We start from the raw sequence: 12094 nt of genomic DNA, 5'->3' as shown, positions 1-12094 counted from the left end.
ATGGCCGCGCGCCCCGGGCCGCTGTGGCTCGTGGGTCTGGCGCTGTGCGCGCTGAGCGGTGGTGGTCCCGGCCCGCGCCCCCCGGCCGGCTGCCCGGTCCGCCGCCTGGGCCCGCGCGAGCGCCGCGACATGCAGCGCGAGATCCTGGCGGTGCTGGGGCTGCCCGGGCGGCCCCGGCCCCGCGCGCCCCCCGCCGCCGCCCGGCTGCCCGCGTCGGCGCCGCTCTTCATGCTGGACCTGTACCACGCCATGGCCGACGACGACGACGAGGACGGCGGTCCCCCGGAGTGGTCCCCGGGCCGCGCCGACCTGGTCATGAGCTTCGTCAACATGGGTGAGTGCGGCCGCCGGCTGGGCGTCTGGGGCCCAGATGACTGATCGGCCTCCGCCTGGACCCGCGGGCGCGGACGGGACCAGGGACCCCTCGCGGGCGGCAGGGGCGAGTGCACCGCCTTGGCCAGTGCGCCCCCGCCTGGAACAGGTGCCCCCTGGTTGTGGCCACGCCCCCAACGAGGGTTGAGAAATGCGGAGCTCAGGGCCAAGTCCACGGCGGGTGGGGGCACGAATGTGAGTCCCACGGATGTGCGCGTTCTTCCCGCCCCCGAACACACCCAAGGGTAGGAATCATCTCCTGTCGGGTGGACCGGACAGTGCCAGGAAGACAGTTTGGTCCCGGAGAGACAGATGAGTAAACAGGCCCAGATGCTGTCACAGTGATAAGGGCGGTACTGGAAAAGGACAAAGTTCAGTGTGGAAAGCCCCGGTCACATCATCAAAGTGACCGGAGATGAGAACCCAGATGTCCTGAGTGCACAGCTGCCTGTTCCCTGGCCAGAGCCCCAGCTCCTGCAGGTGAGGGTGTGGCTGCCAGGGCAGCAGGCGGGAAGGAGTAGCCTCTGAGTTCAATGAGGCAGTCAGTGGTCCTGTCACCCTGGGCCTAGCACCTGGGACATGGCTGGCATGCAGTGAGTGTCCAGGCCGGTGGAAGGACCCAGTAGGCCCCTTGGACCCTCCTCGTTCTTCCACACAAAGCCCAGCCTTTCCTTTCTACAGTAATTTTTCTCCAAGTCGTGGACGCATTTGTGGTTAGAATACTCGAAGGTGTCTCCCCATTACTAAATCTCTTTAATCTGCTTTGCCTCCTGTCTGTAGCCAGTGAGGACCAGGGTTCTGGGCTGGAGCAGACACCAGACTGGATGTGGGATTGCAGGACTACAGCTCAGGCTGAGGTGGAGACAGGACCCTTGCCAACGGCACAAGCATCCCTTCACGTACAGCATCACGCTCACCCCTCCCCACAACCCCGGGAACAGACATGAGATTCATCCCCATCTCCCAGATGAGGACAGTGAGGCTCAGAGAGGTAATGTCATGCCCAGGACAGCACAGCCTCTCCATGGCCCAGTCAGGACAGGCCCAGGTTGTTTGGCCCTACATCGGGTCCTCAAGAAGATGATATTTCTACTGTCAGGAGGGCAGGCTTTCAAGGTGGAAAGAGCTTCCAGAGGGGTTTAGGCAGAAAAACCCAGGGGATGGAGCAGCAGCAGGTTTTGTGGGGTTTTCAGCCATTCGCTTCCTCTATAAGGGCAGGCAGATTGGACAGTCAAGGAGACCTCTGTCCACCACATCCCAGAGCTGGTGGGTGGGCTGAGGTGGGGAGTGAGCACCAGGAAGTGGCTGTTAACCTCTGCTGAGAGCCAGTGCCAGGCATAGGACTGGGTCAATGGGTTCTGAATGCCACCTTATTGGTTAAGGGCAGGGTGGGGGACTCAGGACTTAAGAGACCATGTGTGGAACTGAAACTAGAGCCTTTTCCTCAGGACAAGCTGACCTGAGGCCAGAACCAAGAGGGGTTGTGGATACAGTCATCCTGAGAATGTCCCTAAGGGTGACATCCATTAGAGTGAGTCTCTGCCCAGCCAGTGTCCTGCTTCCCCAGCATCCCCTGGGTGAAGGCGTGCACAGCCTTGGTGGGAGCTCTTACTGCGAATCAAGCAGTACCCTTAGCTCAGACTGATTTCTCTCCTGCCTCCGCTGTGTGACCTCAGGCAAGCCCCTTGCCCTCTTGGAGCCACAGATCCCTTCTTGTAAAATGGGGCTCACTGAGATCAGTGCATTGTCAGGGGTATTGTGGGATGGGTTGATAGATGGGAGGAGCAGAAAATCAGCCCTCTAGTAGGTGCACCTGGACTGGTCCCTGTTGCCCCAGCTCCCAGCCAGCTGCTGCCCAGCCTTGGTTGGGTGTGTTGGGAATGTCCCACACTTCCTATATGCAACCCAGAAACAGATTTTAAAAGCCAAGCAAAAGATGCCTGTACCTATTTTTCGAATAAAAACGAGCACCTGAAGAGCCTTTGTTGCACCCATCTAGCGACATGTAAGCTGTTTTTTTTTTTTTTTTAAGATTTTATTTATTTATTTGACAGACAGAGATCACAAGTAGGCAGAGAGACAGGCAGAGAGAGAGAGAGGAGGAGGAAGCAGGGACTCGATCCCCGGACCCTGAGATCATGACCTGAGCCGCAGCCAGAGGCCTTAACCCACTGAGCCACCCAGGCGCCCCGACATGTAAGCTGTTTTACCAGCCCCCTTTGCATGGGCTCAGAGAGGTAAAATGGCCAGCCCAGGGCCACACAGCTCATCCATGGCATCATCCAGGGCCTGTGGATTCCTGATGCCAGCTTCTTCCCACGCTGTCTGTGTGTGTTTCATTAAGATCTAAGGCCTCTGACGCTGTGGGATTAACAAGCAGATCTTTGTTTGGTGGAAGCCCAGTCTGTGGGCGGGCCCAGCCAGCTGTCAGAGGGCCTCTTTATTCTGATGTACTAATTGCACTAGTAGAACTCTTGCAGTGTGAGTGGTTTAACTGGTAATTACCTAGGCTGTGGGGGTGGGAGGGTTAGACACCTAGCAGGAGTCTTTGCTTCTTTGGAGGCCCAGGCCCCAGGCCCTTGAACCGCCACAGAGCCTGATGGCAGTCATGGTGGTATCTGCGCCCACAGCTGGGCTCCTGTACCCGCACCACCAGCTCCACCTCTCCTACTGGCCTCATCTGCTCCAGAAGCCAGACCTAGTGCCTGCTAGGCCCCTGACCATCCACGGCATCCTGTGGGACCAGAGGCCTTGGCCCTGTCATGGGCCTCCAGCCCACAGGCCGGGCATCTGTGCCCAAGCAGATGCTTTAGAACACCTCTGTCATGGCTGCCAGCATCTCCGGAGGGAGGCCAGGGCTGTGGTCAGAGCTGGGGCCCCTTCCTGGCCTGTCTGTCTCAGACTGTACACTCTTGGCTCCCCTTGGTCAGGACATGCTGAGGGGGGCTGATGCCCATGTGGAGCAGATGGGGTCTGTCCCGAGTGTCTCCTGTGCTCCGGGAGAGGAGAGCCCTGAGCTGGGAGGCAACATTCACATTCTTACACCTCCTGGACCCACTACTGATTCCTTCCTGTCCCGAGTCACCTCCCTTCCCTCTGCTTTCTCGTCCAGTCCACAGCAATGGTGTCAGGAAGCGAGGGGCCTCCCAGCCCTGACCCTGTGGCCCTGTGCTGGAAACAGCTCCTCACCGCACTGCCCCACCCCCTGGGCTGGAGGGTGGGTCTGACCGGCTGTACCTTAGGCACCTGGGGCTGGTCCTGCCGCTGGTGAGGGAGGAATGAGGAGGGAAGGACTGACTCTGCGTGTTCCTTCTGGTCCTTCTCCACCTTGAGTCAGGAGCAGAAGATGCCGAGTTCCAGGTCGAGAAACTGAGGCACAGATAGCCCTGCAGGCAGAGGTCTAGCCAGAAATGCATGGAGCCGTCTTCACTGTTGTCCCAGCCCTTCTCTGAGCAGACTTACTCCTGTGCCTTGGGCAGCCGAGGACGTAGGTGTTGACCTGAGGTGTTCGATTTGGGGGCAGTAGGGCTGAGTGGAAACGAGGAATCTGGCCCACATCCTCCTCAGCCCTGTGACCTTGAAGGGGCAATGCTTGGTCTCCATGACCCCAGGGTCACTTTCTTTGGTTCTTTACTAGGGAATTCTTTCATTTTTCATGAATTCACTCAACAAATAGTTGTGTGATAACTGCCATGTGCCAGGCACAGTTCTGGTTACTGGGATGTGACAGTGAGCCTAACCAAGTCCAGCCCTCATGGAACCGGTCTTCAGAGGGGAGATGCAAATAATAAATGCATAAACCACAGAGATGGTTGTCAAGTGGTGTAGACAGTGACACCCCTCCCCCCCCCCCCCCCCCCCCCCGCCGTCTGGAAACCAGGAGCCAAGGGACAAGGGGAAGGCAGAGGGGACCTAGATGGCGGGTTCTGACCCTGGACTCAGACATAATCTGCATCTCAATGCCACCACCTGCTGTGAGTGTGATCTGGGTCTTCTAGTCCACCTCCAGGAGGCTCAGTTTCTTCCTCTGTAAAATGGAGGCACTCAGGGTACTCACCCACCGGAGCTGTTCCGGGAGCATGTGAGATGATGCCTGGTGAGGACCTCATGCCCAGAACGTCCAGGTCTGTGCCTTCATTTGCATTACAATTACAGTCACATCTATGTTTTGGAAAAGAGGAGAGTGAAGCTCAGAGAAGTTGGGTGATTTTCCCAAGGCCACCCAGCAGGTCTGCTCCCTGCTCCTCTGCTCTTCTGCTCTTCTCCGGTATAGAAGCTGCCTCTCCCTGTGGGGCCCTGGTCCATCATTAGGTGCATTAAGTGTGGCGGACTTGGACTGTGTGGAATGTAGGTTGTAAACTGAGATTCTTATTTTGAAAATATCTTCATTTGAGGGTTTTATAGAACTAATGATAATGAGTGTTCACCGTAAAAAATTCATACCATATGGATTAATTGTAGAATTTCATTTTAGAAAATCAGACCATATGTTCAGAAACATAAAATATGGGGGTGCCTGGGTGGCTCAGTGGGTTAAAGCCTCTGCCTTCGGCTCAGGTCTTGATCCCAGGGTCCTGGGATGGAGCCCCTCACTGGGCTCTCTGCTCAGCAGGGAGTCTGCTTCCCTTCCTTCTCTCTGTCTGCCTGCCTACCTGTGATCTCTGTCTGTCAAATAAATAAGTAAAATCTTTAAAAAAAAAGAAAAAAAAAACATAAAATATGGAAGCCCTTTGCAACCCTCTCTCCACTTCAGAGAAAACCAGCATTTTAATCCTTTGCTGTAGTCTCCCCAATCAGCCCTGACATTTTATCAATACAGATATTAATATTTTATTACTTTTTAAAAATGGAACATAAATGCCTAATGTCTTGCTACTTCATCTATCATTTAACAGTAAATCCTTTGTCCATATGAAAAGCCGTTAATGTGGCCATATGCCCAAAGGTGGCATCTCTTATTAAAAATTAACTTAGCTTTATCGATGTATAATTGACATGTAAAATTAGAAGATATCTGAAGTATACTATGTGGTGACTTGTTATACAGAGGCATTGTCACAGGATTCTCCGCAGCTGGTTAATCACCACATTGGTCACCTCACAGATTTCAATTACACACTATTGTGTCATCAGCTCTAGTCCTTATATTTTACATTAGGTCCTCAGACCCTATTCATCTTTTTTTAAAAACATATGAACATATGAAAAAAACATATGAACATGTTTTTTATGAACATAAAATGTATTATTAGCCCCAAGGGTACAAGACCTTATTCCTCTTCTAGCTGGATGTTTGTACCCTTTTAAATCTCTCCAATATCCCCCACCCTTAAGCCCCTGGCAACATCTTTCTACTCTCTATCTTTATGATTCTGACTTTTTTTCCTAAGATTTCACTTAGCATAGCATGATTTCACCATACAGTATTTGTCTTCTCTGTCTGGCTTATTTCACTTTGCATAATGCCTTCAAAGTCCAGCCCATCTTGTCACAAATGACAGGATTGCCTTCTTTTTCATGACTGAATGATACTCTGTCGTATGTACACACTGCATCTTTTTTGTCCATTTACCTGTTGATGCACACTTAGGTTGTTTCTATATCGTAACTGTTGTGAATAATGTACAGTGAACATGGGAGTGCCGTGATCACTTCGGGATCCTGTTTTCATTTCCTTTGGATCTATTCTCCGAAGTATGTGTGCTGGATCATATGGTAGTTCTGTTTTCAGTTTTTCAAGGAACCTCTGTAATGATTTCCACAATGGCTGCACCAGTGTACATTCTTACCAACAGTGGACAAGTGTTCCCTTTTCTCCACATCCTTACCAACACTTGTTATCTCCTGTCTTCTTGAGGATAGCCATTGTAACAGGTGTGAGGTGTAGCTTATTGTGGTTTTGATTTGCATTTCTCTGATGCCGAATGATGTTGAGCACCTTTTCATGTGTCTGTTGGCCATCTGGATGTCTTCTTTGGAAGAATGTCTATTCAGTTCCTCTGCCCATTTTTAAATATTTTTTAAAAATTTATTTATTTGGCAGAGAGAGAGTGAGAGAGAGCACAAGCAGAGGGAGAGGCAGGCAGAGGGAGAAGCAGGCTCCCCGCTGAGCAGGGAGCCCTATCTGGGGCTTGATTCTAGGACCCTGGGATCATGACCTAAGCCAAAGGCTGAGGTCACCAACTTAGGGCCACCCAGGTGCCCCTCTCTGCCCATTTTTAATTGGATTATTATTATTGTTACTATTATTATTTTTGCTATTGAGTTCCTTATCTATTTTAGATATTAGTTCCTTATCAGATAAGTGGTTTGCAAATATTGTCTTTCATTTCACAGATCACTTTCCAAGAGTTGAAGGTGGTTCCCTTTTCTCTAAAACCCTGTCAGTCCACCAGGATGGTGTCCCCTGTGAATCCCTGATAACTGCCTCCTTCCCCACATCCATCTCCTCCGTGTTTCTTACCCTTCTGGGGTAAATGTCTACTACCACCCCCTGTAGGCAGGGGAGGAAATGGAGTCTCAAGGACTATAAGTGACTGGCTCAGTTCCTGGGTACCCAGGTCCACAGGGGCGGATGTGAAAAGTGGATCACAGCAGTGAGGAGGCTTGCCCCTGCCACTGGGAGGCCAGAGGGGTGGGCTACTTTGGAGGAGGACACGCCAGGTTTCTATCCTGGGTCTACCACTTGAGAGCCATGAGATGTTGCACAAGTTACTAAGAGCCTCCACATCTGTTTCCTCACCTTTAACATCAGGATAATGTACCTATATCCTGGTGCAACACTTAAATAGGTTAAGGCATTTAAACCCTTAGCAAGTGCCTGGCAGTGCTCAGTTAGAGTGGCCAGCGATCCAAGGGAAGGGCCTGCCCTGTTTATCTACACCCTCCCCCTAGCCCAACCATCCCCTTAGGGACCTGCAGCTGAGTGGGTTTCAGGATCCATTTCAGGATCAGGCTGCCTGGGTTCAGATCCCCATTCTGCCACTTGCTGTTTGTAGTGGCTGCTGCGGTATTTGCCACATCTTCTCTTCAGGAGTAAGCTGCCTGGAGGGTGGACTTTGGTCCGGTGGCGAGTCTTCCTCTAGGCACTAAGTGGCCAGGTACACAGGAGCTGCTTATCCAAGGTCAGCCACCCTCCTTGGCAGCACCCCACATTTAATGGCTATTTTATGGGGGTGTAAATGTCCAGCCCCTTGGTCTCAAGGAGGACTGCTCTGAATGGCCCCTGTGCAGGAGGAATGGGCTGAGGCCTTTGTGGGTCCACATCACTGTTCAGCTGAGCTCAGTCCTGCTGTCTCCATTCCTTACAGAGAGAATTCTCTGCCAAACCTTCTGACTCAGGGACTTTTTCCCAGGAAACCTGACCTGAGATACTGTTTATATGATTTTTGTGTAAATTATTTAATGCTCTGTGCCTCAGTTTCCTCCCTATAAAATGGGAGAGATAATAGTTCCTGTGTCATAGGATTGCTGTGTTAAATGAGATAATCTGTGCCAAGTGCTGAAACAGTGCCTGGTAAATACCCAATAAATGTTAGCTTTATCTGTTTTTAGCCCAAGGCCAGCTAGTTAGTAACAAGACCAGAAGTAAAATCCGGTTATTTCCTTTAGCTGCTGGCTCTGTGCTCTGAGCAGCAGCCATTTATTCTGAGCAGCCAAGGGCTCTGAATACAGTGAGTTCTGGGGAAGCTGAAGGCTGCAAGACCTGGGTATGGAGAATGTTGGATTGTTCGGTCTGTGGCCATTCTTTAACACTACTAGGAACTCACTGTGTGCCATTCCCCTTCCTGGTTATCTTGGGGCCTATTCCAAAGTACAGCCCCAGCCCAAGGTCTGCTTGTTATAGCTATAAATTATGGCAAAATGGGAGGAATGACCATTCATGCACTCAGCAAACAGGAGCAGAATGGTTCAGCACAGCAGAAGACAGACCAGGTCTTCCTCTCATTTTGTGGGAGACAAACAAGGCCAGAAGAAGAGGAGAAAGGTTCTCCTGGCTGGAGGACAGAGAAAGCTCGGCAGGAGATAACATTCATGCTGGACCTTGAAGAAGGGTAGAATGGAGTCAGAAGGGGGTGGAAGGAGAAGGTGTTCAGGTGGAGGGGAGGCATGAAGGTGAAAAGCTCTCGGCATGTTTTAGAACTCCAGTACCTCCAGTGAAAATCTACTCAAGACAGTTTCCCTGCTCAGGGTCCCTCTGTGTGTCTCTTCATGCCAGCATTCAAGTTCCTCGAGTCTTGTACACTGTGTCCAGTGTTCTAGTCCAGCTTAACCACATGGCGTTCCCTTGATATGTCCCCAGTATGCTGAGGCTTTGAATGAGGGGAAAATACAAACTTTGGAATCAGATACACCTAGACTCTCATCCCACTTTGGGTGCTTCTGTGAACCCATGCAAATCAGTTACCTTCCCTGACCATCCATGTTCTCATCTATAAAACTGGGCAAATAATGCCTCTTCCACTGAGTTCTTGTGTCCTCTGGCCTGGTTTTCAGTGATCCTGTCTCCTGGTGTTCATGCCCTTGTGCAGGTCCCTGCCACACTGTGCCAGCACTGGTCTGTGTGACCAATAGAACAGGAGAGTGGTGATGATATGTCACTTCTGAGACTAGGTATAAAAGACTACAGCTTCCTTCTTGGGTCCAACACTCTGCCACTCCTCGCGCCCCTACCAGATTGCTGATTCTGGGGGAAGTCATGCTGTGAATGCCATGAGCAACCCCAGGGAGAGGTGGACACCATGAGGAACAGAAGCCTGCCACCAGCAGCCACATGAGCTTAGTAGATTTGTTCATCCCAGCCAGGAGGGACCCTGAGCCAGACCCACCTGGCTAAGTGCCTAGATTCCTGACCCTCAGAAATATGTGAAATAATAAATGTTTCTTGTTCTAAGCTGCTACAATTGGGTTACTGTGTTACACAGCAACAGATGACTAAAAGAGTTAGGTAAGCATTAACAGAAGTGGTGTGTGTAACGTGCCCAGTGTGATGCCTGATACAGTTGGGTGCTTAAATAATGGCAGCTGGCACATTATTTCCCAACCCTGTGCCTTTGCCTCAAATACTCTGTTGCATTTCTGGCTTGTCAGAAGTCTCCCACCACTCTCAAATCTGTTTTCTACTAAGTGTCACTGACCCTTCTCCCCACAGCACCCTCCATGATTAGAGCCCTGATCCCCCATCCTATGTATTTTTCTTAGGATTTGAGTCACTTTCTGCCAGCCTCATTCAGAGCCATGCCTTGCCCCTTTCTCCTGCTCCCTAAGAAACCATGAACAACCTGAGAACAGGGGCCAGATCTGACTCTCCATGACATCCCCCCTCCCACTGTGCACCCCAGCTCCTATGTGGCAGGTGCGTGGGGCAGACTGGCAAGGTGAAGGGAGGAAGAACACAGTGGGAGGCGGGGGCTGAGAGCAGGGGCAGGAGCCTGGGCCTGATCAGCTGGGGCAGAGCAGGGCCTGCCCTCCCTGTCCTTATGGAGGCTGACCATGGGTGCAGCATCTCCCTAAACGCTTCCCTGGGATCTCCAGTCCTCCCAGGGCCCTGCCTGGAGGAAGGTAGCTTCAGCAGGCATTCTGAGGGGACTAGGGTCCTCCCTTTGACAGCAGAACCTCATTGACAGGTGACCCTCCCATCCTAATTTCGCCACCTACAGGGAATCTGTTGCCACGCATCTCACATCATCTTGAAGTCTGAAAGAATGTGCCCTGCCCACTGATGGGGTTCCTCCAGCACTGGAGCCCAGGACAGGGAGGTACACCCACTCCACCTCCTCATGGGAACCCATTCCCCACGGGAGAAAGGGATGTGTCATCGTGACCACATCTTTCTGGAAAGCTCCCACAGTTCAGTTCTTTCCCTGGAATTGCACTGGGGAATCGTATACTTGCTCAATCTCGTTGGATCTATTTTTGGCCTTGACCGACTTGATGTGGTGGAGTGTGCGGGTGTTCCCTTTTAATTTGGGGTCTAAAGCTGTCTGAGGTCTGGACTGGCAATCATGAGTGCAGAGCCATTTATGGAAGCAGCTCTTGAAAAAAGTCGGTAATGAAAACTGACTAAAAATATCTTAGAAATGAAGACTCCTTGGCCTCCTCTGGGTAGCACTGAGATTTCTGGGTGGGAGGGAGAAGCCCTTCAGACGCAGAACTGGTAGGTGATCAGTGCTGCAGCTCCTCCCAGGGCCCCGCACCAGGCACAGAGACCCGGGTCTTGCTTTAGGTCTAAAGGGGGCACTTTAGCCTTGTCACTAGCAGGACTAGCCAGACGGGACCAGTGCCTCTGCTTCTGGGACCCTCTGGAGCCTGCCCTCCACCTCAGCAGCCTGGCTGTGGGGGGAGGGGGGGTGGTTAGTCCCACAGCAAAGTGAAAATGTGAGCGGCTTCTGATGGAGACCCGCTGTGCTGTGGAAGCCATTCCCAGACCAGCAGCTGCCCCACTGTCCTGCGGAGCTTGGAAAGAACCTGCAGACACATGCCCTCTCTGGGCCCCCGGAACAAAGGGAGCTCAATGACATCCACTGAGAGCCTCCCGTTTCCGCCCCACATGGTACAATCCTGCCCTTAATTGCTCACCATCCAGAGGGACACATGAACCAGAGATGGGGACCCCTGGGACGGGGGAAAGAGAGAGGCCAGCAGACTGATCTGTGTGAGGTCAGAGGAGGACGAGGGGCCTTGAAAGCTGGACTGAGAGGAAAAGCATCCTTTAGACAGGGCAGAATGGGGGCGACTCAGGAGAGGGCGCTTTGGGGAGGGCCTTCAGGGGAGGGAAGAGGTATCTGTAGCCAGAAGGCCCAGGAGGCCATGAGGTTGGGCCGGGCCAGCTCGTGTGGGGGCAGAACCAGAGCTTAGTCTCCTCCTGGGGACCCTGTGGGGTTAGAGAAGGGTTTGAGGGCAGACAGGTCAGGCGATTCTATTTTCTTAACAGCCACTCTGGGTGGCTTACTTTTGGTCAGAAGCAAGACAGATTTAGGTCCTGAGTGACTCTAAATTTTGTCCAGGGCACCAAAATGGCCAAAGCTTTTGTTGGTGTAGGACTGGTGGACTCAGGGTGTGGCATCTGGAGATCTAGCCCACGAGTGGTGCAGGGCCTCAGACACAGAAACGTAGAATGTGGATGGCGGTCACAGAGGGTGGAGGACATCACGTCCCCACAGCGGGCCTTTCCCAAATGTGGGATCTGGAGGTTGGTTTACCAGAGACTAAAGAAGGCTGAGAGTCCTAACAGCACACGTTGATGATTCATAATTATTTCTTGTTCCGGAAGCCACATTATGGTGATTCAGAAAGTAAATTTGTTTGCTCCTTCCCCAGACAGACGCTGGTTCAGTGTTTGATCATTTGGGGCAGCTTTTATAATTATGTAGAAAATAAACATTTAGAAGTGCCTTTTGAGCCAGGTGTAGCTTTGTTCCCTAGGCCCACTGAATAATTCGTGTGGGGCCTTTCATATCTCTCCAGTATATCTTGGGGTTGTTGTGTTAAAGAGTAAATTCGTATGTAATTTTGCCAGGGTACTGCAAAAGGATATTGCCAAATTGCTCTCCAACACATTCCTACCAGTGATGTGGGAGAATGTTCTTGTCTGCTCTCACCTACTTCTCAAAGGCCACACTGAGCACCCTATAAAGTATCCTCTTCCTTTCCGCATTACTGTTGACCTCATAACCCTCCATATTCCACTCAACAATGTAAATGGCATCCCTTGTCTTACTTG

At 51.8% G+C, this 12094-nt stretch overlaps 1 protein-coding gene across 1 annotated transcript in view; it reads left to right on the top strand.

Moving 5' to 3' along the window:
- The window catches only part of BMP8B (bone morphogenetic protein 8b), a 28359-nt gene continuing 16265 nt past the window's right edge, over window positions 1-12094 (top strand). Inside the window, exon 1 of the mRNA XM_044237901.1 lies at window positions 1-334. Coding sequence (XP_044093836.1) covers window positions 1-334 — 334 coding nt within the window. The remainder of the gene's footprint in view (window positions 335-12094) is intronic.

Source organism: Neovison vison, chromosome 2 (genome assembly GCF_020171115.1).
Source record: "Neovison vison isolate M4711 chromosome 2, ASM_NN_V1, whole genome shotgun sequence".
NCBI classification, from domain to species: Eukaryota; Metazoa; Chordata; class Mammalia; order Carnivora; family Mustelidae; genus Neogale; species Neogale vison.
This window is presented reverse-complemented; position numbering and strand designations above follow the sequence as displayed.